The sequence below is a fragment of the Triticum dicoccoides genome, chromosome 4A (assembly GCF_002162155.2).
Source record: "Triticum dicoccoides isolate Atlit2015 ecotype Zavitan chromosome 4A, WEW_v2.0, whole genome shotgun sequence".
Taxonomy (NCBI): Eukaryota; Viridiplantae; Streptophyta; class Magnoliopsida; order Poales; family Poaceae; genus Triticum; species Triticum dicoccoides.
This window is the reverse complement of record NC_041386.1, coordinates 598925589-598953319: the sequence shown is the minus strand read 5'-3', so window position 1 is coordinate 598953319 and position 27731 is coordinate 598925589. Positions and strand designations below refer to the sequence as shown.

Here is a 27731-nt window from a genome sequence, read left to right as displayed (position 1 = left end):
TCTCCCCTTTCCCGTATGGCCCATTAAGGCCCACTACTTCCCCCGGCGGATTCCCGTAACTCTCCGGTACTCCGAAAAATACCTGAATTACTTGGAACCTTTTCGATGTCCGAATATAACCTTCCAATATATTGATCTTTACCTCTCGACCATTTAGAGACCCCTCGTCATGTCCGTGAACTCATCCGGGACTCCGAACAAACTTCGGTCATCAAATCACATAAACTCATAATACAAATCGTCATCGAATGTTAAGCGTGCGGATCCTAAGGGTTCGAGAACTATGTAGACATGACCGAGACACATCTTCGGTCAATAACCAATAGCGGAACCTGGATGCTCATACTGGCTCCTACATATTGTACGAAGATCTTTATCGGTCAAACTGCATAACAACATATGTTGTTCCCTTTGTCATCGGTATGTTACTTGCCCGAGATTCGATCGTCGGTATCACCATACCTAGTTCAATCTCGTTACCAGCAAGTCTCTTTAGTCGTTCCGTAATGCATCACCCTGCAACTAACTCATTAGTCACATTGCTTACAAGGCTTATAGTGATGTGCATTACTGAGAGGGCCCAGAGATACCTCTCCGATACTCGGAATGACAAATCCTAATCTCGATCTATGCCAACTCAACAAACACCATCGGAGACACCTGTAGAGCATCTTTATAATCACCCAGTTATGTAGTGACGTTTGATAGCACACTAAGTGTTCATCCGGTATTCGGGAGTTGCATAATCTCATAGTCATAGGAACATGTATAAGTGATGAAGAAAGCAGTAGCAATAAACTAAACGATCATTATGCTAAGCTAACGGATGGGTCTTGTCCATCACATCATTCTCTAATGATATGATCCCGTTCATCAAATGACAACACATGTCTATGGTCACGAAACTTAACCATCTTTGATTAACGAGCTAGTCTAGTAGAGGCATACTAGGTACACTTTGTTTTGTCTATGTATTCACACATGTATTAAGTTTCCGGTTAATACAATTCTAGCATGAATAATAAACATTTATCATGATATAAGGAAATAAAAATAACAACTTTATTATTGCCTCTAGGGCATATTTCGTTCAGTCTCCCACTTGCACTAGAGTCAATAATCTAGTTCACATCGCCATGTAATTTAACACCAATAGTTCACATCGTCATGTGATTTAACGTTCTATAGTTCACATCGCCATGTGACCAATACCCAAAAGGTTTACTAGAGTCAATAATCTAGTTCACATCGCCATGTGATTAACACCTAAAAGTACTAAGGTGTGATCATGTTTTGCTTGTGAGATAAATTTAGTCAACGGATTTGCCACATTCAGAGCCGTATGTATTTTGCAAATTTCTATGTTTACAACGCTCTGCACAAAGCTACTCTAGCTAATTGCTCCCATTTTCAATATGTATCTAGATCGAGACTCAGAGTCATCCAGATCGGTGTCAAAGCTTGCATCGACGTAGCTCTTTACGACGAACTCTTTATCACCTCCATAACCGAGAAACATATCCTTATTCCACCAAGGATAATTTTGACCGCTGTCTTGTGATCCACTCCTGGATCACTATTGTACCCTCTTGCCAAACTTATGGCGAGGTACACAATAGGTCTGGTACACACCATAGCATACTTTATAGAACCTATGATTGAGGCATAGGGAATGACTTTTCATTCTCTTTCTATTTTCTGCCGTGGTCGGGTTTTGAGTCTTTACTCAACTTCACACCTTGCAACACAAACAAGAACTCCTTCTTTGACTGTTCCATTTTGAACTACTTCAAAATCTTGTGAAGGTATATACTCATTGAAAAAACTTATCAAGCATCTTGATCTATCTCTATAGATCTTGATGCTCAATATGTAAGCAGCTTCACCGAGGTCTTTCTTTGAAAAACTCCTTTCAAACACTCATTTATACTTTCCAAAAAATTCTACATCATTCCCGATCAATAATATGTCATTCACATATACTTATCAGAAAGGCTGTAGTGCTCCCACTCACTTTCTTGTAAATACAGGCTCCTCCAAAAGTCTATATTAAACCATATGCTTTGATCACACTAGTATATTCCAACTCCGAGATGCTTGCTCCAGTCCATAGATGGATCGCTGGAGCTTGCACACTTTGTTAGCACCTTTAGGATTGACAAAACCTTCTTGTTGCATCATATACAACTCTTTTTAAATAAATCCATTAAGGAATGCAGTTTTGACATCCATTTGCCATATTTCATAAAATGCGGCAATTGCTAACATGATTCGGACAGACTTTAAGCATTGATACGAGTGAGAAAATCTCATCATATTCAACACTTTGAACTTGTCGAAAACCTTTTTCGATAATTCGAGCTTTGTAGATAGTAACACTATAATCAGCGTCCGTCTTCCTCTTGAAGATCCATTTATTCTCAATGGCTCGCCGATCATCGGGCAAGTCAATCAAAGTCCATGCTTTATTCTCATACATGGATCCCATCTCAGATTTTTATGGCCTCAAGCCATTTCGCGGAATCTGGGCTCATCATCGCTTCCTCATAGTTCGTAGGTCCGTCATGGTCAAGTAATATGACTTCCAGAACAGGATTACCGTACCACTCTGGTGTGTAACGTACTCTGGTTGACCTACGAGGTTCGGTAGTAACTTGATCTGAAGTATCATGATCATCATCATTAACTTCCTCACTAATTGGTGTAGGCATCACTGTAACTGATTTTTGTGATGAACCATTTTCCAATTTGGGAGAAGGTACAATTACCTCATCAAGTTCTACTTTCCTCCCACTCACTTCTTTCGAGAGAAACTCCTTCTCTAGAAAAGATCCATTCTTAGCAACAAATATCTTGCCTTCGGATCTGTGATAGAAGGTGTACCTAACAGTCTCTTTTAGGTATCCTATGAAGACACATTTCTCCGATTTGGGTTCGAGCTTATCAGGTTGAAACTTTTTCACATAAGCATCACAGCCCCAAACTTTAAAAAACGACAGTTTAGGTTTCTTGCCAAACGGTGTCATCTCAACGGATTTAGATGGTTCCCTATTTAACGTGAATGCAGTTGTCTCTAATGCATAACCCCAAAATGATAGTGGTAAGTCGGTAAGAGACATCATAGATTGCACCATATCTAATGAAGTGCGGTTACAACGTTTGGACACACCATTACGGTGTGGTGTTTCAGGTGGCGTGAGTTGCAAAACTATTCCACATTGTTTCAAATGAAGACCAAACTCGTAACTCAAATATTCACCTCCACGATCAGATCATAGAAACTTTATTTTCTTATTATGATGATTTTCCACTTCACTCTGAAATTTTTTGAACTTTTCAAATGTTTCAGACTTATGTTTCATCAAGTAGATATACCCATATCTGCTCAAATTATCTGTGAAGGGCAGAAAATAATGATACCTGCCACGAGCCTCAACACTCATCAGATCGCATACATCAGTATGTATTATTTTCAATAAGTCAGTTGCTCGCTCCATTGTACCGGAGAACGGAGTCTTAGTCATCTTGCCCACGAGGCATGGTTCGCAAGCATCAAGTGATTCATAATCAAGTGATTCCAAAAGCCATCGGCATGGAGTTTCTTCATGCGCTTTACACCAATATGACCTAAACGACAGTGCCACAAATATGTTGCACTATCATTATCAACTTTGCTTCTTTTGGCATCAATATTATGAATATGTGTATCACTACTATCGAGATTCAATAAACCATTCACCTTGGGTGTATGACCACAGAAGGTTTTATTCATGTAAACAGAATAACAATTATTCTTTGACTTAAATGAATAACCGTATTGCAATAAACATGATCCAATCATATTATGCTCAACGCAAACACCAAATAATATTTATTTAGGTTCAACACTAATCCCAAAGGTAAAGGGAATGTGCAATGGTGATCTTATCAACCTTGGAATCACTTCCAACACACATCGTCACCTTGCCCTCAACTAGTCTTTGTTCATTTTGTAACTCCTGTTTTGAGTTACTAATCATAGCAACTGAACCAGTATCAAATACCCAGGGGCTACTATGAACCCTAGTAAAGTACACATCAATAAAATGTATATCATATATACTTTTGTTCACTTTTCCATCCTTCTTATCCGCCAAGTATTTGGGACAGTTCCGCTTCCAGTGACCATTTCCTTCACAGTAGAAGCACTTAGTTTCAGGCTTGGGTCTAGCTTTGGGCTTTTTCATGGGAGTGGCAACTTGCTTGCCATTCTTCTTGAAGTTTCCTTTCTTTCCCTTTCCCTTTTACTTGAAACTAGTGGTCTTGTCAACCATCAACATTTGATGCTGTTCTTGATTCCTACCTTCATTGATTTCAGCATCACGAAGAGCTCGGGAATCGTTTTCGTCATCCCTTGCATATTATAGTTCATCACAAAGTTCTAGTAACTTGGTGATAGTGACTAGAGAACTCTGTCAATCACTATTTTATCTGGAAGATTAACTCCCACTTGATTCAAGCGATTGTAGTACTCAGACAATCTAAGCACACATGCTCACTGGTTGAGCTATTCTCATCCATCTTGTAGGCAAAGTACTTGTCAGAGGTCTCATACCTCTTGACTCGGGCATGAGTCTGAAATATCAATTTCTTCTCTTGGAACATCTTATATGCTCCGTGGCGTTCTAAACGTTTTTGAAGTCCCGGTTCTAAGTCGTAAAGCATGGTGCACTAAACTATCAAGTAGTTATCATACCGAGCTTGCCAAACGTTCATAACGTCTATATCTGCTCCTGCAATAGGTCCGTCACCTAGCGGTGCATGAAAGACATAATTCTTCTGTGCAGCAATGAGGATAATCCTCAGATCACGGACCTAGTCCGCATCATTGCTACTATCATCTCTCAACATAGTTTTTCTCTAGGAACATATCAAAAATAGACGGGGAGCTACATCGCAAGCTATTGATCTACAACATAGATATGCAAATACTATCAAGACTAAGTTCATGATAAATTAAAGTTCAATTAATCATATTACTTAAGAACTCCCATTTAGATAGACATCCCTCTAATTATCTAAGTGATCACGTGATTCATATCAACTAAACCATGTCCGATCATCACGTGAGATGGAGTAGTTTTCAATGGTGAACATCACTATGTTGATCATATCTACTATATGATTCACGTTCGACCTTTCGGTCTCAGTCCGAGGCCATATATGCATATGCTAGGCTCGTCAAGTTTAACCCGAGTATTCTGCGTGTGCAAAACTGGCTTGCGCCCGTTGTATGTGAACATAGAGCTTATCACACCCGATCATCACGTGGTGTCTCAGCACGAAGAACTGTAGCAACGGTGCATACTCAGGGATAACACTTATACCTTGAAATTTTAGTAAGGGATCATCTTATAAAGCTACCGTCGTACTGAGCAAAATAAGATGTATAAAAGATAAACATCACATGCAATCAAAATATGTGACATGATATGGCCATCATCATCTTGTGCCTCTGATCTTCATCTCCAAAGTAACATCATGATCTCCATTGTCACCGGCATGATACCATGATCTCCATCATCTTGATCTCTATCAATGTGTCATCACATGGTCGTCTCGCCAACTATTGCTTTTGCAACTATTGCTATCGCATAGCAATAAAGTAAAGCAATTATATAGCGCTTGCATCTTATGCAATAAAGAGACAACCATAAGGCTCCTGCCAGTTGCCGATAATTTTAACAAAACATGATCATCTCATACAACAATTTATATATCATCACGTCTTGACCATATCACATCATAGCAAGCCCTGCAAAAACAAGTTAGACGTCCTTTACTTTGTTGTTGCAAGTTTTACATGGCTGCTACGGGCTTAGCAAGAACCGTTCTTACCTACGCATCAAAACCACAACGATTTTTTGTCAAGTGTGTTCATTTAACCTTCAACAAGGACCGGGCGTAGTCACACTCGATTCAACTAAAGTTGGAGAAAGAGACACCCACTAGCCACCTGTGTGCGGAGCACGGCGGTAGAACCAGTCCCATGAATGCGATCATGTAATGTTGGTCTGGGCCGCTTCATCTAACAATACCGTCGAATCAAAGTATGACATGATGGTAAGCACTATGACTATTATCACCCACAACTCTTTGTGTTCTACTCGTGCATATAACATCTACGCATAGACCTGGCTCGGATGTTACTGTTGGAGAACACAGTTATTTCAAAAAAATTCCTACGAACACGCAAGATCTATCTTAGGTGATGCATAGCAACGAGTGGGGACAGTGTGTCCACGTACCCTCATAGACCGAAAGCGGAAGCGTTATATCAACGCGATTGATGTAGTCGTACGTCTTCACGATCCGACCGATCCTAGCACCGAACGTACGGCACCTCCGTGTTCAGCACACGTTCAGCTCGATGACGTCCCTCATACTCTTGATCCAGTTGAGGCCGAGGGAGAGTTCCATCAGCACGACGGTGTGGCGACGGTGATGATGAAGTTACCGGCACAGGGCTTCGCCTAAGCAGTACGACCATATGACCGAGGTGTGTAACTGTGGAGGGGGGCACCGCACACGGCTAGGAACAATTGATGTGCCATTGGGGTGCCCCCTGGCCACGTATATAAAGGAGTGGAGGGAAGAGGTGGCCGGCCCAAGGGGGGCGTGCCAGGTGTGGGGAATCCTACTAGGACTCCCCAGTCTAAGTAGGATTCCCCTCCTCTTTCCTATTCCTAGTAGGAGAAGGAGGGAAGGAGGAAGAGGGGAGAAGGAAGGAGGGGGGCACCGCCCCCTCCTAGTCCAATTCGGACCAGACCATGGGGGGGGGGCGACCACCCCTTGAGGCCCTTCTCTCCTTTCCCATGTGGCCCATTAAGGCCCACTACTTCCCCCGGCAAATTCCCGTAACTCTCCGGTACTCCGAAAAATGCCCGAATCACTCAGAACCTTTCCGATGTTTGAATATAGCCTTCCAATATATCAATCTTTACCTCACGACCATTTCGAGAGTCCTCGTCATGTCCGTGATCTTATCCGGGACTCTGAACAAATTTCGGTCATCAAATCACATAACTCATAATACAAATCGTCATCGAACGTTAAGCGTGCGGACCCTACGGATTCGAGAACTATGTAGACATGACCGAGACACATCTCCGGTCAATAACCAATAGCGGAACCTGGATGCTCATATTGGCTCCTACATATTGTACGAAGATCTTTATCGGTCAAGCCGCATAACAACGTACGTTGTTTCCTCTGTCATCGGTATGTTACTTGCCCGAGATTCGATCGTCAGTATCACCATACCTAGTTCAATCTTGTTACCGGCAAGTCTCTTTACTCATTCCGTAATGCATCATCCTGCAACTAACTCATTAGTCACATTGTTTGCCAGGCTTATAGTGATGTGCATTACCGAGAGAGCCCGGAGATACCTCTCCGATACTCAGAGTGACAAATTCTAATCTCGATCTATGACAACTCAACAAACACTATCGGAGACACCTGTAGAGCATCTTTATAATCACCCAGTTACGTAGTGACGTTTGATAGCACACTAAGTGTTCCTCCAGTATTCGGGAGTTGCATAATCTCATAGTCATAGGAACATGTATAAGTGATGAAGAAAGCAATAGCAATAAACTAAATGATCATTATGCTAAGCTAACGGATGGGTCTTGTCCATCACATCATTCTCTAATGATGTGATCCCGTTCATCAAATGACAACACATGTCTATGGTCACGAAACTTAACCATCTTTGATTAACGAGCTAGTTTAGTAGAGGCATACTAGGGACACTTTGTTTTGTCTATGTATTCACACATGTATTAAGTTTCCGGTTAATACAATTCTAGCATGAATAATAAACATTTATCATGATATAAGGAAATAAAAATAACTACTTTATTATTGCCTCTAGGGCATATTTCCTTCAAAAATGGCATCAAAATTATCCAAATATATTTGATGTACCAAAAATATCAAATAAATGACAATTGCATGAACATTAAAATTAAAAAAACAAGAATTACATGTTGGTAATAATCTCATCAACATTTTTGGGGCAACCCAAACTCCACATTTAAGCATTGCACTACTTTAGTATTAATAAATACCAACATAATTGCCAAATGCACAGCGTAATATTTAGTTTCACATGATCCCAACATTACCTACCGCACAGAGCGGTGGCAAAATCCGAAACACGCGACCACGAAAGTCACCAAAATATATGACATCGGTCTATGAATAAAAAATCTTTCAAATAGGATGCCCCAAAACTGGAGGGATCACCATGTTTATAATTATTTTCAAGATCAATACCATGTTGCAATGTTAATATGATACTAAAAAGGGACCATCATTAAGAATAATGCCATAAAGAGTGGTACCAAAACTAATACCACATGCAGAAAAAATATCCTGGATCAGATGTTTCGTTTATTTAAATATTATTAGTCACATATTTCTTGGGCATTTATATGGCTTAAAAGTGCACAAAACATAACCATGGCTCCTTTTAAGGCAGAGAAAAATGTTCAAAATTTGAGCAAGCCCCCAAAAGGCTCTTTTTTGGTCCATGGTGGGCATGGGCTTAACAAAAACCGGTGATCCGGACAAAGCTAGGCCATTCTCTCCTCTTGCCACGATTCTCCCGGCACCCGCGGCGTCAGAGGAGAGAATGCATGTTCGCCACAAACCACTGCGGCACGGCTGGCTTGTTCACTGGCGCGCGCGTGCATCCATTGGATGGTGCGCACGACTCGGTCGAACTCGCTGGACCACGTTCCGACCATGGTGCGCAATGGCCGGAAGCGTGAGAGAGATCCGATGGCGACGCGCATGACAAAAAAGCCCGATGCCTTCAGGTAAGTCCCCAATCCTTTTTCTTTAGGTTTTCAGCAGTAATTCTGGGCAAACAGCAGGAAACACATATGCTAGTTGCAGGTCAGCAGGGAGTAAATTGCAGAAAACCACCACTTTGAGGACTAGGTTATCAGAAAACACTACGTTACATTTTTTTGGCAGAAAACACCACGGCCAACATAATCTTTTTGTAAATAACACTGATCGGCGGATTAGAGCATTTTGAGCATGTTTATGATAGAGAGGTCCCATTAGAGCATCTCCAACAGCCGCGCCAAAAGGCGCGCGCACGGTAAACTAAGTTTTTAGCACGCACAGGACGTTCTCGCGCGCTCTAGCACGCGCGGGAATCGTTTGCGCGCGCGGGGAAAAAGACGGCAGCTCGCGCGCTACTTTTGGCGCACTGCTTCCGGCGCGCCTTTAAATTGCGGCGCTCGCCACACGGCTATTCTCACACTCTCTCTTCCTCTTCCGCTGCCATGCGCGCCTCCCCCGCTTCCTTGTTGCTTTCTCGCCGCTCCAGCGCCCCGCCACCGACGCGCCACCATGCCGCCGCGCCGCCGAGGAGCGTCGGGCTACCGCGGCGTTCGCCAGCGCTTCAACGGCTGGTACTACTCCAAGATCCGGTCCGGCGACGTCCGGCTGGCCTCGGCACCTTCGAGACTGCTCACGAGGCCGCCCGCGTGGACGACGCGGCGGCGTGGCGCCTAGGCAGGCCGCGCCCGCAGATGAACTTCTAGGACATCCACACGCGCCAGCAGGCGCAGGGCGTCGCCCCTCCGCCTCGTCTTATCACGGACCAAGACCGTGCGGAGCACGGTCGGCGGCAGCGCCTCCTCCTCATCACCGAGGAGGACGAGCGGGCCATGGCAGAGTGGCGCCAGCTCCACCCAGAGGACGTCGTCGCGCCTACTGGGCGGAGCAGACGGCAAAGCGCCGCGCGGAATGGTTGGACAGACGTCGGCGGAAGGCCCTGGCGTTATCGCAGTGCGATACTGTTGAAAATGGTGGGCAATCATCTTTTCGGCTAATGATCCTCATTGGGACGACATGTGGCTCGATACCTCGGACTAGACCAGCGAGGATGACGACGATGATGACGATGACGACTGGGATTAGGTTGTAGTTGCATTTATCTAGTAGTTTTTTTATGTCATTGCACCGTAGTTTTATCTATCTATGTTGTGGAACTATCTAAAATATCTATGTATCGTTTTTATCAATGAATTTTATTTAGTATCATTTTTATTTAAAAATATGTATGCAGTGTTCGTGCGATAGCGCGCGCTGCATTTTAGCGCGGCTGCTGCAGCTACGCGCGCGCGCTAAATTTTAGCGCGGCTGCTGGAGCTAGCGTTGCCTGCCGCGCTTTTTCAGACGACGGGCGCGCTGCATTTTAGCGCGGCTGCTGGAGCTACCCGCGCGTGCTAAATTTTAGCGCGGCTGCTGGAGCCAGCGCTGCCCACCGCGCTTTTTCAGGCGATGGGCGCGCTGCAAACTGCTTTTTAGCGCGCCGCGCGTTGGGTGGCTGTTGGAGATGCTCTTAGTCAGGAACTGACTTGGAAAAAAGGCCACCTAGGCACTTTGACTAGTCAAGAAATGCCACAAACACGAGGAGGACGCAACCCAGTTGCGAACCGGTGATGCAGTCACTGGCAACTTCACGCCGGTGCCGGAGATGCCGTCCCCGCCGCAGAACTTCACGCCGGTGCCGGCGACGCCGTCTCGGCTGCGTCACTGGAGAGATCCTGCCTACTGTGCTCCGCAGCAGCGTGAACCGGTTGCTACCACCCATGGCAGGGCACCACCTGCTCGGCGGCGTGGGGCTCGCCTGGCTGGTTCTCTTCGGCATACGGGCTGCCGCCGCCGGTCACGCCGTTCCCAAGGGATCCTCTCTCTGTATCGAATCTTCTCTCCTTACCCTGTCTTCCTTATTGACCACGACGAGCGAGCAGCTGCAGCCTGCAAGCACTGCCCCCGTTCATGGCGATGCGGGGAGGAGCACATGGAGGGATGTAGTCGTCGTTTGGTGCTCCGCCGTTGGCCGTCGTCGTGGAGGCGAAGAGGACATCGGTAGCGAAGGCTCGATGCAGATCGAGGACAGGGGTAGCGGCGGCCAGCAGGAGCATCAGCGCTCGATCCAGTCGAGGACACGGGATAGCGGCAACCGGCGGGGGCATCGGCACTGGATCCAGATACGGGACAGGAGGTAGCTGCGGCCAACGTGGGCAGCGGCGCTCGATCCAGATTTGTGACAGGGGTAGCGACCGTTCGATCCAGTTTTTTTTTTTTGACAAGTCAAATTTCCCACGTGGCGGGTTTATTCCGAGTCAACTCCTGGCAGATAGGGCCCACCTGTCATACACATACTTAACAGAGTCAAGTCTGCTGATCAGTGGTTTTTACAAAAAAATTATGTTAGACGTGGTGTTTTTTGTAAAAAAAATGTAACATAGTGTTTTCTGATAATCTAGCCCTCAAAGTGGTGGTTTCCTGCAATTTACTCGGTCAGCACTGACGGGTCCATGAGTAATTTGGTATATGCTCCTCTCTCCTAAGGAGGAAAATAACCACGGAGATAACTGATTTATCCACGACCAAATTACTCATGGACCCGTCAGTGCAGACTGTTTTGCAGTAGTGCATTGTCTCTTCGTACAATGTTAAAAGGAAGCCAAAGCAGTTTATAATGATACAATAGTAGTACATTTTTGCTAGTTCCATATACACCATCAGATGTTACATTTCTTACCGGTTGCAAAGAAAACAACACTTTTTGACCAACTAGCTAGGTAGGTAGTAGAGAAAAAACTGGATGATACGATTTCATCCTCATAGCCATAGGCACTACAGCGCAGGAAAGGTGATGCCAGCCTGCAAATAATCAACCTGATCTTCACCAGCTTTAATCGTAGATAGCTCATCACTGGCACGTGCTGCCGTTGGCCTGCGGGATGGACTCGGCTCCAGGCACCGAACTGCTACACTGAGCATGCGGTATATTTCCCTAGCAGTCTCAGCATCTGGAAGAACAAGCCTGGGGTCCAGCAGATCTTGCAGGCACACATCACTGGTATTGGCGGTCAACGAGAGGGATGAGAGCAAATCTCCTGGATGAGATCCCATAAACAGCTCCAAAGCAAGCACTCCAAAGCTGTATACGTCACATTTCTCCGTCACGTTTTCTGTATATGCTAGCTCTGTAAGTGATACAAATTAATTAGCATATACTTTCTCCGTCCCAAAATATTTGCATACTTATGAACTGTCGAAACTGCAAAACTAGTAATTGAGGTTATATTTTTGTTTACCTGGGGCAAGATAGCCTTTTGTCCCAGCAAGCCTTGTGAGATTCTGGCCATAAATATCGAGAATTTTGGCTGTACCAAAGTCAGAGATGCAAGCTCTAAATTCTAGATCAAGCAAAATGTTGTTGCTTGTTATATCCCTATGGACTATCGGTGACGAACAATCATGATGCATATATACCAAAGCATGAACCACATCCAGCATAATATGCATCCGCCTTCTCCAATCCAATTCAATTGCCCTTTCATTGTCCTTCAGTGATTTTGCCAAGTCTCCTCTCTCCATATATTCATAGATAAGGAACCTCCCTTGGCCAGAGGAACAATACCCAAAAAGTTTTACAATGTTTCGATGACGAATCTGCACCAGTGCCTTGATTTCACGATTGTAGACATGTTCATTGACGCAACACTCATCTTCTATCATGTTTATCTTCTTCACTGCAAATATTTCGCATGTTGCAAGTCTAGCTTTATAGACAGATCCATGTCCCCCAGTTCCTATGCAATGCATCTCGCTAAAATTGTTGGTTGCTTCGATGACTTGCTTGAACACGTTTGCCCCATCAAAACTCCAAATAGAGAAGACTTTTGCTTGTGTTACTTCATCGGTGTTACTTAGCTTGGTTTTCTTTCTTTCATGACAGAACATCAATATCACCACAATAAGAACAAGAGATATTAGAGTAGGAACCGTGGCTAGTACACGTATTTTGTATCCTTCCCATTTTCCTCTGGACTGATTCACACTACTACAAGGGGGCAATCCTTTCACCACACCACATAGAAAATTATTATGCACGAACCACTGGATTGGAGCTCCTTGAAAGAGCTTACTGTCTGGGACCGGCCCTTCCAATTCATTGTAAGATACATCAATGGATGTCAAGCTTTCCATACTATTAAATGTTGCTGGGATAGAACCAGTAAGTTCATTGTGTGAAATATTCAGAGTATCTAGCATGACCAGACCACTAAGTATGCTTGGTATTGCCCCACTAAATGAATTATCACTTAAATCCAATAGGTCTTGTAAGTTGTGCAATGACCCTAGCTCGCCGGGGATGTTTCCTTTGAAGTTATTTTGATTCAACTTCAAAAAACGAAGCTTCAAACAATGCTCGAGCGAATCTTCTAACGAACCATTTAGGTTATTGGACGACAAATCCAACAACTCTAGTTTGGACAATGCTCCCATTTCTCGTGGAATGCTTCCATGGAGCAAATTGTGTGCAAGGTTCAGGTTGAACACATTTTTTAGATTTCCTAGTGCACTTGGAAGCTCTCCTTCAAGCTTGTTTGATGAAAGATCAAGTAACTCTAGTTGAGATAGTTGCCCCATGCTTGTGGGTATTTCCCCTGTAAGGTTGTTGTTTGAGATGCGTAGCATCGTAAGATTGTGGGAATCCCCCCAGTGATAAGAAAATTGACCAAATAGTTTATTTGAGCTCATATCTATGTAGACTAGATTTGGATAAGCTCCCATCTCAGAAATATCTCCGTCTATTTGATTCCTTTCAAGACGAACTCTAACAAGGCTTCTGCAGCTCACCAAACTTGATGGCAAAGGTCCATTGAGATTGTTTTCGAATGCGCTTAAGTTCTTCAGCATGCCTCCAGTGCACAATTCAGGTGGCAAGGGACCAGAGAGATTGTTATCATGAAGTTGTAGGCTTTTGAGCTTCATCAAGGTGCCAATTTCTCTTGGAATGTGTCCGGAGAATTGATTACCATAAAGCATTAAGGTAGTGAGCTTGGTCAAATTTCCAAAGGTGTTCGGGATGGAACCCATGAGCTTGTTTTCCCCAAGTCCCAAATCTTCTAGGTTCACAAGGTAACCTAGTTCTTGAGGAATATGTCCGGAGAGTTGGTTACCCCATAGGTACAAGATAGTGAGCTTGGTCAAACTCCCAAAGGTATTGGGGATGGAACCCGTAAGTTTATTTTCGCTAAGATCCAAGCTTTCCAGATTCACTAGGGAACCTAGTTCCCAAGGAACATGTCCGGAGAAGTTATTACCATAAAGGTACAAGGCAGTGAGATTGGTCAAATTTCCAAAGGTGTTGGGGATGTTACCCGTGAGTATGTTTGCGCTAAGATATAACTTTTCTAGATTCACCAGGCAACCTAGCCCTCGAGGAACATGTCCGGAGAGTTGGTTACCCCATAGGTATAAGATAGTGAGCTTGGTCAAACTACCAAAGGTATTGGGGATGGAACCCGTGAGTTTGTTTTCGCTAAGATCCAAGCTTTCCAGATTCACTAGGGAACCTAGTTCCCAAGGAACATGTCCGGAGAAGTTATTACCATAAAGGTACAAGGTAGTGAGCTTGGTCAAATTTCCAAAGGTGTTGGGGATGTTACCCATGAGTATGTTTGCGCTAAGATATAACTTTTCTAGATTCACCAGGGAACCTAGCCCTCGAGGAACATGCCCGGAGAATTGATTATCATAAAGGTCCAAGGTAATGAGCTTGGTCATATTTCCAAAGGCATTGGGGATCGAACCCGTGAGTTTGTTTTTGCTAAGGTCCAAGAATTCCAAGTTCACTAGGCAACCAATTTCTCGAGGAATACGCCCCGTGAGTTGGTTGTCTTGAAGCGACAACCGTTCTAGGTATACAAGGGAACCTAGTTCTCGGGGAACACGGCCAGAGAGTCGATTACCCCACAAGTACAATTCGGTGAGGTTAATCAAACTCCCAAAGGTATCGGGGATTGAACCTATGAGTTGGTTTTTGCCAAGAGCTAATCTTTTTAATTTCACCAGGTGACCTAATTCTCGAGGAAGATTTCCGGATAACTGATTTGCACCAAGGTGCAAGATAGTGAGTTTAGTACAATTCCCTAGACTTCTCGGAACGAGGCCTATGAGGTTGTTGTAGGAAAAATCTAACCTAAGCAACTTCCTTAGGTAGCCTACTTCTGTGGGGATGAGGCCACACAAGTGGTTGTATGACAAGTTCAGCCCCACGAGACTCTCTAGGTGCTCTATTTGGTTTGGTATTTGCCCGTAGAGTTCATTCCCCTGGAGCATTAGATGCCGCAGGTTTGGCAAGGATGATGCTAAAGCGGGTGGAAAGGAGCCGCTTATCTGATTGTAGGGTAGTCGGATACTCGTGAGAGTATGCAACACCGTGAAGTTGAGGGTGTCCAACCTCGCTCTCAGCCGCAAACCCCGGAGAGAGATCTCGGTGATCACCACCTCCTGGTGCCTCGCAGCTGGATGATTGCCGCACTTGATGTCGTACCAGCCGCATGGCCGAGTTGTGGTGTTTCCCCAGGACTGGAGCTGGGCTGGGGGGTTTTGTATGGTGGCTTTCCAGGTGAGGAGGGCTCCCGCCTGTTCTTCCAGGACGGATGGTGGTGGCGCCGCCATGGACCAGGAAAACGAGGCTAATAGGAGAGCGAGCGAGACGAGTTTTAGGTGAGCGGGGGTCGCCATGGCTAGTCGCATTGCAGATGGAGTAGGTTATTATCGGGTTTGTGCCGGTGGAACTGCATGGAGGGTCTCTTCTTATAGGGGTGCACCTGCACAGGTGTAGCCCTCACCATGGAGCCGGAGGCGAGAGAGGAGAGACAGCTGACAGCTCCACGTACGACTGGAGAGTAGCGCTTCGATTGAGTCGCCGGAGGAAGAAGACGACAAGATTCCCATCCGTGCACGCTGCGTCGATCGTCGTATGCTGTGTAGAATGGTATACTCAGACAGGTGTATGCCGTCGTGAAGGGCTGGGCTCTCGTGCCGTCCATGCATATGTACGTGGAAATTCTATTGCTTCTGGACGGCTGATTTTTCAAGAACTAACTGTGTCCACGTAAAAATCTTCGTACCGTCCATGCATATTTCCGACTGGTAAACCGCGCGAGAGAGAGGGGCCGTGCGCCGAGGTCTGATGAAAAGTCATCTGGTTGATTTTCTACTGAAGAATACACTGTCTTTGTTTGATTTTCTACTGAAAAATACACTGCCGTGCCGAACTAGTGAGTGATATATATGGTTGGACTTGACTCGAGGCTAGCTAGACTTAGAACAGCTATATGCATGGTGTGCCTCCGTTTTGGCATCAAGCTGATCCAAAATAATCTTTGGAACATGACATCTGCCACATTGGTATATTTTAATATTACAAAATTATTTTGCAGGTCAAAATGATTAATTTTTTTCTGAACATTGGTCATGACTTTATAAAAAATATTTTGGGCAATAACTCCTATATAAGCAGTGCACTACTTTATGAAACATCTACATAGGTGTATTGCCAAAAACAATATTGTTTCACAGCGGCTCAACATTATCGGCCATGCAGAGCGTCACGGTAATGAAAATGTGTCACCGGTTCCAATATTATCGGCCATGCAGAGGGGTACGAAAATAAAATTGCGACACCACCAAAACTCCATTCAGGTGGCAAAAATCACTATTCTGACCCTTTTTGATAACTAACTTAAGCACGATCTAACCCCACTTTGTAAAAATTTCATGATCTGACCCTTTTTCAACCGCCATTGTCTTTGGTGGTAGGACTTAGCTGAGCTGTCATTCCCGTTCGGTGCGAAAAAAGACCCTACTGCCATGGTCCTTGTACCATGTATGATTGTATTGTACCCACGATGAAAAAAGTCAGGGATCATCATTTCCAAAATTATTCTCAAGATTAACATCATTTTATAACATTAATTTGATACTAAATCTAAATAGATCGAGACAATTGTTAACAGAAGACACCAATGTTGACAACACACTTTAAATCCCTAAATGAAATGTATATTTTATTCAGAAAACTTACACAATTCATAATTCCTATATAAGCAGTGCACTTACTTTATAAAAACTTCAATATAGTAGCCAAATGCACTGCCAATTTGTTCTGTTTCACAACGGCCCAATATTATCGGCCGTGCAGAGCAGGGGAGAAAATCAAAATGTTTGACCACAAAAACTCACAAAATGACCTCGACCCATGAGGAAAATATTTCAAACAGAATGCTCTTAAAATTCAAGGATCATTTCACAACACTAATATAATACTGAAATTGATCGAGATAATTGTTAACAGACAACACAAATCTTGAGACCACACTAAAACTCAATAAATAAAATGTTCATTTTATCCAGAAACTTAAACATTGTTAGTCGTATATTTTTGGGCATTTTCTGGCTAAAAGTGCATAAAACATTATCATAGCAAAAACCTTTTAGAGCGGAGAAAACTGTTTAAAATACAGAAAAGCCCCAAAAGACGCATGTTGGCTCAAAGCCCATTAGAACGTTCATATAATTATATGATTATTTTTTACATCGAATATTGTTTTACTTAATGTAGAACAATCAATCTATATAAAATAGAGAAAATGCGCTGAGAGTCGAACAAACAACCAAAATAACATTCTGCGCTAAAAGCAGACCTTGGCCAACGAGGCAACCTGGGCTCAGCCGGCGAGCGGGGCAAAGACTAGCCCATTCTTTCCTCTGTACCCCGATTCTCCCGGCACCCGTGGCGCGCGAGGCGACTGTGGCTAGCCGGCAACCATGGCGGCACGGCCGGCCTGTTCGCCGGTGCACGCGTGCCTGATGGCTCAATGTGCGCGGCCTCGTCGAACTTGGCTGACCGTGTCGCGACATGGTCACGAGGCTGGCGGGGAGGATGCGCTGGTGCCGCTTCGTAGAGAGGATCGACGGCGCCGTGCCCGGCGAGCCAGAGGCCACGGACGAGGGAGAGGTGGCGCGCACGACAAGGAGGCCACACGACGCCTTCAGGTAAGTTACCCCAGCCCTCTTCCTCTGAATTTTCAGTTTGGGAAATGGTGTAGGGTTTTAGAGATTGGGGAATGGGGATTCGTAAAATGGGGCCAAATTTTGTATTCAGTGCGAGCCTCATTTGAAAGAAATTACCTGCATTCTGTCATGATTCATGAACCGAGCCATGGAAACTTGATTAGGACTTTACATTGATCGTCAACGAAACATAATTTAGGGATAAACAAGGTGATTCGCACAAAGCGGAAGGTGAATACCAAGTATTTATGGTGATCGGCATCTTATCTTATTACTAAATCAACCAACCAGTAGCAATCAGGCCTATCGATTAGTTAGATAACATACATTAGGCAAAAATAATAGGGTTCGATCTGTCCGAGGCTAGGTTAATTTGTTCTGACACTAATGTTAGCTCTTACCTAAGGATTAACGTAGTTGCATCCTAATTACGATCTAATAAACCATCTAAAAGTTACAACTGCAGACACCGTTTGTATGTTATTCTCATTGGTGGATGGATGAAATTCTTGATAGATCATTTTAGGCATGCAGGTTCAGTGCTTCAGCCCAGATGTGGAGCATGGATGGATGAATATATGCCATATAACATGATAACATACAAACGTGCATACATATAAAAATATGCCAGAACTAAACATCAGAAGAAATTTACAGAATGAAGATCGTCGCAATTGCTTGAGCTTTTTATGTATTTGGAGTATCATGCATGTGCCTGGTTAGTTAACCCCTTTAATTAACCATACTTGATCTCTTACTAACAAATTCATCATCGGTTTTGACGCCACTGATGTTAATTTGTGGCTGGCTAGCTAAGCACATTTAATTATTTCCACTCTGCCTTTTCTTAATTACCACAAAAATAGAGGGAGGTCTGGTTAGCTGCATTTGCAATTGGTTCCCGCTTCTTGCCCTCGCCGCGCCTTTGCCGACTTGCGCTCCTTGTTAGCGGTGAAGACTTTGGCCGCGAACTCGGTGAAGGCGGCCCCATCCATCCCAATCCGCCGGTTCTTATAGCAGCTGAAGATGTCCGGGTTGCCTGAAGGTCGGGCCAATAGCTCCTGTGCGACGTTTTTGATGTGAATTTGCCTAAGTGCGACGTTGTTCGAGTGAATGGCTGTGACGCGACACACTTGAGCGTGTAAATAGCTCCAATGCGACATGGCTCTATTTAACCGTGAAATGAAAAACACGAGGGTTAGCGATTTGAGTTATGACACGCGGGACCCACCAGTTACTCGCATGCGGGTGGGACCCACAACTTATCCACACAAGCATGCCCGTGCTCATCAGCGTGCCCCGACCCGAGCCAGCCCGCCCCCCTCCATTGCTTACCCTGCCCCTTTCCTTTCCCACCTTCTTCTTCCTCTACTCCGGCAACGAAGCGCGCCGCCGGCGAGTGATGTCTAGCTCGACTTCAGCCACCTGCCAACCATGGATGCAGTATGGTCCACTGCCGTTGACAAGATGCCCCGATTGCCCACGCATGGAGCCTCTCAAGCGTTTGACTTGTGTGAGGGAAGAAAATGGCAACCGTGGGCGCGAGTTTGTGAAATGTTTGAGCAAGCCACAGCCGGGGCAGGTTAGATCTGTGTTCTTGACCAATTCTATGGTCTAATTTCTCCCGATTTCTTTATTTTTCCCTCGAATTAGGGCGGTGGATCTGGGTGGTGGATCTAGGATTCATGCGCCGCCGGCCCCCTGTTTTCAGGTTCTGAAGAAATGTGGGCATTTTGAGTGGCTCGATGAATATGTTGAAAGGTTGAAATTGGAGGGATCAACCCCAACCCAAGAGCTCAATTTTGGGGGGCGGCTTGCCGTGGAACAAGCCCCCAATTTGGCGGACAGAGCCGATCCGATGATGCACAGTGCAGAACTGAAGTGTGAATTGAAGAAAATCGGCAAGCAACTAAAGCATCTGATCGATTTGAAGCAACAAGCAAATATGATGGCGGGAGCATTTTATGGTTGTGTCATTGTTATGGGTTTATTTTACTTGATGTTCATCAATCGCTAGAATTTGTTATAGTTTCAGTTAGTTAGTCAGCTAGTTTCAGGGGTGCCCAGTAGTTTGAGTTAGCCAGGGATCATTTGTTAGATGAACTTGAATTCGTGTGAAGCAAAACTTGCTTGAATTATTGTAATGATATTCTCAGGGGCCATATTCAGTGTTGATGCTCTGTTTCCTCTGTTTTTGTTCTTCAGTTAACAGAGTACACACCCAAATTCAGTTTCTAGTAAAAAAAACAAAACTGGGCTGCCGAATAGATGTTGGGCCGTGAGAAAATGGACCCTGAGAAAATAACCCTGCCCAAAATAGAGACCAGCCCGCCCGCGTAGGGGCACCAGCCCACCCGCGTAGCGGCACCAGCCCACCTCTAACTTCAGCAAATAAAATGTTACTTATTTTTACTGTGGCCTTTTTCTTGCACTAAATTTTGTGATGGATCATTTTTTGATGCAATAAAACCAAATGTTAATTGTTTTTATGCATGTCTACGGTTCCATGAACTAAATGAGTTGCATGAAGTAAATTAGTTTGCATTTCCTAGTGGCATGTCCATAGTGGGTTTGCATGGGGCTCCTAGTTGCATGTCCATGGTTTGGCCAATATTTTGAAGATGGTGTGTGTGTGGTGAGATTGAGGTGTAGCAACCCGGGCTCGTAGCAACCCATAGCAATACACAAATAATAAGCAAGAACAACCCATATCAATCTTCAAATAATAGCACGAAACACACAATATATATAGTAGCATAACTATTGCAACCCATAGTTCCACGATAACCTTACAACTCCATGATAGACTTACAACTTAAAATACTAATACAACTTAAAAAAACTAATACGATAAGCTAGATAGATCGGGGGGCACCAAACGCGGGTTCTTCTTCGGGCTCTTCTTCTCCTTCTCCCGGGGAACAACGCCACCTCGCTCCTCCGGGCGCCGTCCTTCACTCCTCCCCGTTGTTGATGGGGTACGGGAGCGTGTGCATAACGCCGTTGTTGGGGAAGATGCTCTGGAAGTCGATGAAGATATTGTAGGTGGTGAAAGCTATGAACTCACAACCAACCCAATACGCTCGCCCGAGGAGATGGAAAGCATCGAAAGGGTTAGTGAACGTGGCGAGGAGCCCAACCACAATGCCGTTGTGGTTGACCTCCTCAACATGGTACATCCGAGGAGAGCCGCGGGGGAGGTGGCGGAAGCCGGCCGCAAGGAAGAACTCCGTTAACTCCCTTGCGCCCCTCCATCTCGAGATCGCCCAAACCCTAAGGGTTCTCTCTACATACAGTCCGGCCGGGTAGAGCCTTTCCGGCACGGTTGGGGGGAAGCGGTAGGTGGGGGCGGTGTACTGCATGGTGGCGGGGTGGCTCGAGTGCTCGGTCGGGTTTGATGGAGAAGAATGAAGAAGGGCAGAGGAGGCAGAGGATGGGGTATGATGGATGAGGAGGGAGAGGACGATAGTGCCCGGCTTAAATAGCCCAAGTGCGACGTCGTTTCACCCCGTTGAAACCCTAGAATTAATGGGTGGGCGGCGTTTGGTGGCGCCCCATGAAAGCATGTACACGAGCGTGGCCGTGGGAAACGGACTGCTACGCTTCTGTGCCACCGGTCGTGGGTCAAGGGGGACGGGCTCACGCACGCGTCTGTGCCGTCGTGGGTCAAGGGGACACGCCTTCCCCGGGTTCTCTGCGTGTGCCGCCCGTGCATGCATGCCGTTGCCCATTAATTTGCTCATCTTGCTAGGGCCTGGCTAGAGGGCAAGGTTCGGTCGATGGGAGACGTGACAATAATGTACGCCTTCTTTTGCCCATCTTGTAACGGGCAGCACGCCATTTGAACTGCATCGATACCCACATCGATACCATGCCAGTATTGCGTCGTCAAAGAGGAGCACGCCATGCACAACGTGCACACCACGCCATGCAGCGTTGGCTTTTTGGTTGTCTTCATCGGGCTGCTGCATTGTGGCCGGGTGCATGCTTTGATGCGACGCTGCATCGGTTCTAATGGTAGGCATGCGACAGGTTACTGCGTTGATAGGGGTGGCGGAGCAGGGCTACGTCGAGGCATGCATGCAACGCACGGGCGCAGTCCTGCGGGTGGGCATGCATGCTGCGGGTAGGCACGGGCACGCATGCAACGATGGAAAGGGCACTCCGTAGGCTTGGTCCATGCACCGCGTCAACTCTTGCCGTTGGATTCAAATGAACGGTCCTGATGCTCCAACGAGAGAGGCTGATCCAAACCCCACCGCGTCAACCAATCAGCGCGTCTCATGCGGATCGCTGCACACTGTAGCTAACCCTAGCGCCTGATCTCAACCGTCCATGCACAACGATCGACGACCAGGTAGTGTGCGGGGTTTTGAGGGGTTTTGAGAGGGGTTTTGAGGGGTTTTGAGAGGTTTTGACTAATTAGGGTTGAGCATAACTAATTCAAAAAAATTAAAAAAATATAAAACTTGCGCACATAGTCTTATTATGTCGTATAGTAACGAGAAAAAAATATAAATATGGTTTACATACATTTTTACGAAAAAATCCTTCACAAAATTGTTATTCCTCAAACAATGTAGTATGGAGTTGAAGGGAGAGAGTAGTGGGCACCCGAGAGTAGGTGGAGTTTTGAAAATGAAAAGTGTGAAAACCTCACCAAAACTTCATTTTGGATTGACTAAGAAAGATCTGAACTTACTTTTCTCATTTTCATGTTTTAAACTTGTTTTATATATAATTTTCTATTAAACCTTGTTTTTTCAAAAAGAAAAGAAAAATAGAAAATTAATTCAATAAATAGTGAGACTTTAGATTTACACTATATAGGTAGAATAGATGTGTAGAAAAATTATTTAGCTGGTTTAGACAAGGTGCCAAAAAAACTTGCTTAAATATGAGGCCGTTTACCCTACCTTTGGAGGTCATTTGAAACACACTTTTCATGACTATGAGTTCAACTTACCAAAAGGGCTCGGAATGATCAGCAAGCAAACATATTTCAGTTGAGGTACTTTAGGTAGCACTAAAACATCAATAGCCCAAATTTAAATTTAAATTTGAATTTTATTTGGCTGGTTTAGACAAACAAGTTCGAATAGAAATATGGGGATACATAGTGACTACCAGTACGCACCAAGTTACAAATATTATTACATGTCCCAAATTTTCAAACTATTCTCTGTTCTACTTCTTCCTACCACGTCGTGTGCCCTTCTTCACCTTAGCCCTTCTTATTTTTGGTTCTACTACACACACAAGTTCACTGATCATCTTGGTTTTCTTCACTGGTCTTTTCAACACCTCGCCAATACCCTCGTGATCAGTGTCTTCAGTCTCAATGTTGACAACAGTTTCAGTTTCTTTGGTGTGTACCTCAACATGGGTTTCTTCAGTCTGAACCTCGACACGCTCAGGTTCAGTTTCTTCAGTCTGAACCTCGACATGCTCAAATTCAGTTTCTTCGGTGTGCACCTCCACATCAGTTTCTTCAGTTTGAATGTTGACTGCAGCAGGATTTTCTTCAGTCTGCTCAGGCTCAGGCACACTTCTCTTCTTTCTACCGCCATTGACTCTTGCTTTTTTGGTTGGCCAACACTGTTCAACAACAAGGGGCTGACTTGCTCGCTTCCTCCTGTGCAGAAAATGTTATAGATATACTAATTGGAAAAAAGCACCAAATCAAAACACAGACAAATAAACAAGAACATACTTTGGCTTATCAGGAGTGTAACGGTATTTGATAGATCCCACTCTGTGCCCGAGTTCCTGGCACAACTTGCATCTATTTTTGTTACCTTTTTGGGCCCTTTTTGGCTTTTCATCTTTCTTTCCCTTCTTACTACTCCCATCTTTCTCAAACCATGCCTTGAATCTACTCTGTTTAGGCCTGCCAGCCTTTATTTTCGTCAAGGGAGGACACATGGAAAATTCAATGTCCACTTCAGGCCACTGAGACTGATCTGTAAGTGCTGGAATTGGAGTAGCATATGCAGCTTTGAATCTTGCTACCGAATAATATTCATGCAGATATGGGTGCATGTTTATCTTCGGTTGGGATGCTAAGAAAAGAATGGCATGCTCACATGGTTTACCAGTGTGTTGCCACTCGAGGCAAGTGCAATCATGCAATTCAGTGTTAACAACATGTCTCCTTCCAGTTTTGTTATCTCTAACTTCAGCACCCCAAGGTGAAGATTTTTCAACAAACAAATGTGAAAGACTTCTGCTCCTATTGACCACCTGTTGTACCACTGCTGGAAGCTTATCACCTTGCAGACAATCACCTATCCTTCTTCTCAATCCCCACAACCGCATGAGCATGATCCTAATTTGGTCAACCATGTCATGCACAGGCAAATCTTTTAACTCCTTCACCTTATTGTTGAAACTCTGCCAAATTGTTGTTGATGTGGTCACACTTGATGGCAGTGTTGAATGCTGACCTGTACCATAACAAAGAATGGTAGGTGTTCAGCCATGGACCAAACTCATCACATGCTGCCATTATCTTATCAAGATGATATTTGTGTGTCTGGCTAGTGTAAGATCTTGCTGCTGGCCACATGCGCCCAAATTCTTCTCCTCTAAATTTTTTGATCAAATTCATCCACAAATGACCGAAGCACTCCCTCTGCTCAGCATGTGGGAAAACATTTTTCACTGAATTTTCAAGCCCCTTACATGCATCTGTGTGTATAGCCAAAGGTGACACTGGCCCTAGGCATCTTTTCAACTGGATCATGAACCATGTCCATGAAGCCTCTGTTTCTGACTGAAACAAGCCAACAGCAATAGGAAACATCCAGTTGTGTCCATCTAGAGCATTGCATGCTGCCAACTGACCATTCCACTTGCCTGTCAAAAATGATGAGTCTATGCTCAAATATGGACGGCACCCTGCTTTGAAGCCATCTATGCAAGGCTTCAAAGCCATAAAAAACTTGGAGAACTTGACTTCACCTTTGGCTGATACCTCTGTATCTATCTCCACAACACTACCAGGTGACCTCTTTTCCACCTCTGCTTTGAAGTTGTAAAGCATCCTAAATGTATTTTCCCAATCACCATATAAGTTTTTCATTGTCCTTTGTTTTGCCTTCCACACTGTGGTATATTTCAGTTTAATGGGGTACATCTTTTCCAAGTCTACTTTGAGTTTCTTGGCAGTAGTGTTTGGTGTTTTGGCTAAAATTGGGGTGATCTTTTCTGCAACCCAAAGTTGTGATGTCATGGTTGATACTCTCTGTGAACTTGTAATACAAGTATGTTGATTGGGGATTTGGTTAACCCTGACAGTACTTCCATCAGGTTGCAGTCTAGCAGATATGTACCACTTGCAAGGCTTGACACTACCATCAAATCCTCTGCACCTCGCATAAAACTTCTTTCTATCAGTCCAAACAGTCTTGGCATCAAACTCATGTTTCACTGCATAAGTCTTGAAACACATCCTAAACTCCTTCATGCTTGGGAAGAACTTGCCTACTTCAATGACAGGGTTTTCTTTGTCATACACATGCACCAGCTCATCATCATGTGCATCATCTACTTCATCTGCAGCTTGTTCCATCAATTGTCCATCTACATCTTCATCAACATTAGCAGGCAAACTAGATTCTCCCCTCTCCTGCTTATCTCTGTCATCGACTGGAATGCCAAAAAGTTTGGCCATCTCAATGTCAGGCATTGGTGCAATGACCAAATCAGTAGGCTCATCTAATTCAACTACATTCCAATCAACAGTTGCTGCAGTTTCAGTTTCAATTCCAGTCACCTGTCCCTCTTCGGCTATTACTGTAAGTTCAGTACACATGGGAATCAATGGCCTCTGTGTAGCCCAATCATCATCTACCATCTGCGCAGCCAATTGTGATGGCACATATCCAACCTTCGAAAAAATATTCAGATCAACCAGCTCAGCAAAAAAATTAGCTCGTTTGCTTGTCCAGCCGTTTTGCCGATCGATTTCATCAACAATCTGTTCACCATCTTCCATTCTCACATACTCTCCTTTCCAATCATCAAAACGCAACAGTGATACTTCTTGCTCTGGACCCCAAACAACATTCTCCCCAATTTTTTCCACCCATTTCTTCACTGCCTTCTCTCCCATGTTCTGTAGAACTTGTGGATCAATCTCTGTAAACTCAACCTCCCATTTAACAATTGTGTCTCTCTCAATGTTCTGAATGCTACCATCAACTAATTTTGCCTTTGATGGAAAGAAATTGACCGTCAATTCGAAGGTCCGAGCGGCAGCATCCCCTCTGTCAGTGGCGGACAGTGTGAGCCCGTGAGAAAGAGCAGACTAGGCCCTAATTGCATGCAAAATTGGATCAGAGAGAGGAGCATTACCTATTCGAAGTTGAATCTGGGGGCTCCATCTCAGTATGCCCACGGGCTCCCCTCACAACCTATCAATTCAACAAGCGAAAACAGAGGAAACGAGTTGAGATCTACGGGGCCGAGAGAGGAACGGGAGGGGGACTAGGGTTTTCACTCACCATTTTTTGAGGACGAAGGCTCCGCCGCCGTTGAGAACGAGGGCTCCGCCGTCGCCGTTGAGAACGCAAGATCCGCCGCCACCGGAGAAGAAGGGGGGAGGGGGCAGAGTGGCGGGTCCGGCACGGTCGGGCGGCAGGGCACGGTCAGCTGTTTTGAGGAGCAATTAAGTTGGACCCACATGTCCTAACATAAACGGGCTTGGTTGACGACCAATTTAACCACATTTAACACCCCATGTGGCCCTGGGCTATTTACCTGCTTAAATGTGTCGCACCACAGCCATTCGCTCAAACAACGTCGCACTCAAGCAAATTCACATCAAACACATCGCACAGGAGCTATTGGCCCCTGAAGGTCAGGTTGTCGGAATGCGCTATGGTCAGCACGCAGCTTGGCCCGGCCACGCGCGTGCACTCCTTGCGGAACACCCGCTCGACGCCGGCCTCGTCCTTGAAGGACCGGCCGCCCGTGCGGAAGAGAATGGTGACGCGGAGGTTTGTAGTTTTGTTGCCGGCTCCGGGCGCGTCGGCGACGCTGCACTTTGCCCTGGCCTTGCACCGGATGAAGTCGAACGCCTCTAGGAGCCTCTCCGTGCTCATACCGGCCAGGTTTCTCCTGGACACCACGGCCTCCTCGAAGCACACCGGGGCGGGGCCAAACTCCTCCACGGCCACCGGCGCGCCGGTAGCCCCCTCAACTAGCGACATCAGCCAACCGCTCATCCCGGACCTAACCTCGCCATGGTGGAAGAGGGCCCATCTTGCCGGGGCGGGACGGCACCCGCGCCTCGCGTGCCACGACACCAGAGGGACCAGCGCTGTGAGCCCGTGCCACATATTCGAGTGGTCGTAGAAGGTCTCGGACAAGAGAGCAAGGCCGGGCCGGAGCTCCGCGCCGCGGGGGAGCGCGCCTGGCCACGCCAGCGCATAGGCATTCTTGGTGCCGTCGTGACGCGAGGGGGCCGCTAGGCAGAGGAGGCGGCCCGCGGTGGCAGCGGACGGAAACTGAAGGTTCCTCGCCTCGCCCGGAGGCTCGGAGGTGTCGTTCAGGGTGCTGATGAACCACGTGTCGGCGCGCTCACGGGTGTCCTTGAGCGGGAGGAAGGTGGCCGACGCACGGAGGCGGTCATCGACGCCATTGCCGAGCCTGCTGGCGCATTGCACGGCGAGGGTGTCCAGGTGAAGGTAGAAAAAGATGGTGAGCAGGACGGGAGGGGTGAGGTAGAGCACCTTCCTCGTGAGACGGCTTTGGCTCGTGGTGGTGGACTTCAT

At 45.6% G+C, this 27731-nt stretch overlaps 2 protein-coding genes and 1 long non-coding RNA gene across 3 annotated transcripts in view; all 3 read right to left on the bottom strand.

Annotated features, from left to right (window-relative positions):
- Window positions 1-27731, bottom strand: part of LOC119283749 — a 58703-nt gene extending 30972 nt beyond the window's left edge. Inside the window, exon 1 of the mRNA XM_037563165.1 lies at window positions 26857-27731. Within this exon, the coding sequence (XP_037419062.1) occupies window positions 26857-27731 (875 nt within the window). The remainder of the gene's footprint in view (window positions 1-26856) is intronic.
- LOC119287191 (MDIS1-interacting receptor like kinase 2-like) lies at window positions 11713-15618 on the bottom strand. The gene is made up of 3 exons (XM_037566715.1): window positions 15071-15618; window positions 12177-14134; window positions 11713-12065 (listed from the first exon to the last, which is right to left on the bottom strand). The coding sequence occupies exons 1-3, from the start codon at window positions 15616-15618 to the stop codon at window positions 11713-11715; spliced, it is 2859 nt and encodes a 952-aa protein (XP_037422612.1).
- Window positions 25998-26510, bottom strand: LOC119287192. The gene is made up of 3 exons (XR_005140761.1): window positions 26460-26510; window positions 26311-26369; window positions 25998-26222 (listed from the first exon to the last, which is right to left on the bottom strand). It is a non-coding gene; the product is annotated as an uncharacterized LOC119287192 (long non-coding RNA).

Bases quoted from the DNA above. Each gene is read 5' to 3' on its own strand.
- LOC119287191 (XM_037566715.1), bottom strand. From the start codon at position 15,618: ATGGCGACCCCCGCTCACCTAAAACTCGTCTCGCTCGCTCTCCTATTA. The intron at 14,135-15,070 runs GTTAGATTTTTC...GAATCTGGAAAG, and splicing joins TACCTAAGGAAGTTGCTTAG to CTTGGATCTTAGCGAAAATA. The intron at 12,066-12,176 runs GTAAACAAAAAT...TATCACTTACAG, and splicing joins AAAAGGCTATCTTGCCCCAG to AGCTAGCATATACAGAAAAC.